Genomic DNA, 2,566 nt, shown 5'->3' with positions numbered 1-2,566 from the left:
AAAAAAATTGCTTGTAAAGTTGATAGAAATTGTAAATTTTTAATTTAATTATTAAAATAATAATAAAATATTTATAAATAGTAATCGGGTTCGGGTAACGGGTACCTAAGGGGTGGTACCTGAACCCTACCTGAATCCGATTCGAGTAGTAAAATCACTACCCGAACCCTTTTATGGAGTACCCTATAATAGGGTACCCGTTGACATCCCTATGCGTGCACCTAGTTTTGAGTTAGACGATCAAATGTCAATATAAAAAATTTTCCTCTTTTCTAGTTACATTTAATATAGGTAACTAGTTGTCCATTATTAGATTAAATTAATAGTTGTTTTCCGTAACTATAGATTTCAACTAAATACTAGTGATTGGATTTATTCTATCTCCTTATATATAGATTTATATCTATGTCTAGATGTTCTTTTTTATACAAGAATCGGATTTGAATTCAACACTTTGAATAGGGATACAGGTTTCAACTACTTGAGTGCTTATATATGTCCAAAATTGAGACCAAAATTAAAGAAAAAAAAGTGAATTCAAAACTTCAATATATATATATATATATATATATATATATATATTATATACATAAAATATGGCATATGATAAATTTTTGTAGTTGGAACCTTATATTTCTTTGATACGTTGTTTTCCCATATCCCTTTTATTTCCATGGAGTTGTGCTCCGTTGCACTATTGGTCAATTCCATTGATATGTACAGTCTTTTTTTTTTTTGTGACAGTTGAGTTCATTTCTTACAACAAACTGAATGGGAATAACGATGAGAATATGAATCTTATTTTGTACAAATATGGAGAGTTAGTGCTTGGTTTTCAGTTATTGTTTGCTGAGATATATATTCCAAGTTAGTTCAATTATTTTCTCAATAATTTATATGCTTTATAAAACAAAAAAAAGGCAAGAACATTATATTTATGAAATCATAATTAACTTGAAACTAAATAACAAAATAACAACAACCTGGCCAATAAATTAAACAACACCACAAAACAGAGAAACTAATTTAGGCATACTCATAAACTCACGAATATGACTTCTTGTGGATACATGACGCAGCTAAACAATAAAGAAAATTAAATTCAAGGAGAGAGATTGTTTGCCCAGGTTTTCCCATTAAATGGCAGTCTAAAATCACTACCAGCATCACTACTGCTGCCTCCGACACGTTTGAAAGGCGGCAACCTTAACTCAGTCTCGAAGAAGCTGCTTCGTATGTGTCCACCGAAAAGGTACGGTCCTAGCCCTATCTCATTCCCAAAAGGGCCAAATTTGCTGCCTCCGATCCTACACTCATGAGGCAGCCACATGTCATCTGCACCTGCACCTGCACCATGGGGTCTAAAACTAGTAAGAGGTAGCCCCATGTCAACTGCAGCACTGGAGCTGCCACCAAATGAGTGTCTTGGCAGCTTCAGATCATCTGTAGCACTTTTAGCAAATGAGCGATATGGTATGACCATATCACTCCTTATGCTAATACAGCCAGCAGATTTGAGTTCATTATTGTTCATCATATCGATGAACCGTTGGTCCCATAGCAAGGGCTCGATGGGAGTCCTCTCGTCTCGACCATGGTCGACGCTGCCACTGCCAATTCGGGCCGTTTCATTCATTGTATGGCTTTGGGGAGGAAAAGGAAGATGTGGATGATGAGGAGCATATGTAGGTGCAAAAAGAGCTCGTTCGAGAAACTCAATCCGTTTCTTAATCTCCTTCATGTTCTCTTCCACCAACCAAGTCAACCCACGTAGTTCACTAAGGTTAAGTTCGTCAAGCCGTTTGCGTTGATTGATTTGATGCATAAGATGGGCCATCTCGACGTCCTTGTTCCGCCTTTCCAACTTCGTCAATTGTTCTTGCACCTTCGTAACCTTTCCTCTAAGGTAGGTTTCTTGGTTCATCATTTTCTTCTGCCGGTTCAACTCGGGTATGCTTTGGAACCATATAAGCTGTTGTTTCACCACGTTGTGTGACGGCCACACCTTGGGCTCGATTTCGTCCGGACTATAGATGATGACACAAGCATTGACATCGCATAGGGTGGTGAGCTCACTCACTTTCTTTCACAAGCCTAACCTCCTTTTCTTGAGACTGGCTCTTCTAGTGCTATCATTTGTTATCCATGCAAGCTTCACCTTCTTTCTTGTCATGGCTATTGCTTCGAAAATGGCTGGGCTCTGTTTTTTTTTTTGAACTATATATTAATGACAAGGGGTGAAGAAGAGAACTGGGTTGCCTGAATGGTAGGCAATGAGGTCTTTATATAGTGAGGGAGATGGGACAAATCATTGAAAGGCTGAGTTGGTCAACAAGGGTATGAAGGCTAATTTGAAGATTAATAGAAGAGTGCATTACAGGCTAACAAATCCATTTGTCAAGATTTTAAGATACATGATTATTGGTAAGAGTATTTAATTTGTTGCTCACTATGGTAAGATAATTCATCATTATTCAATGATTTTTAATCTACATTATCTGGACTAATAATAAAGACAGTTGTGTTCTTGCATGATTTAAATTTGTGCTAGCTGTCACAACATGCG

The 2,566-nt window shown here is 37.0% G+C and overlaps 1 protein-coding gene across 1 annotated transcript; it reads right to left on the bottom strand.

Annotated features, from left to right (window-relative positions):
- On the bottom strand, positions 1,103-1,927 carry LOC18598427. Its single transcript, XM_018120922.1, has one exon. It carries the CDS (start codon positions 1,925-1,927, stop codon positions 1,103-1,105), a length of 825 nt encoding a protein of 274 aa, XP_017976411.1.

The sequence above is a fragment of the Theobroma cacao genome, chromosome 5 (assembly GCF_000208745.1).
Source record: "Theobroma cacao cultivar B97-61/B2 chromosome 5, Criollo_cocoa_genome_V2, whole genome shotgun sequence".
Classification (NCBI taxonomy): domain Eukaryota; kingdom Viridiplantae; phylum Streptophyta; class Magnoliopsida; order Malvales; family Malvaceae; genus Theobroma; species Theobroma cacao.
This window is presented reverse-complemented; position numbering and strand designations above follow the sequence as displayed.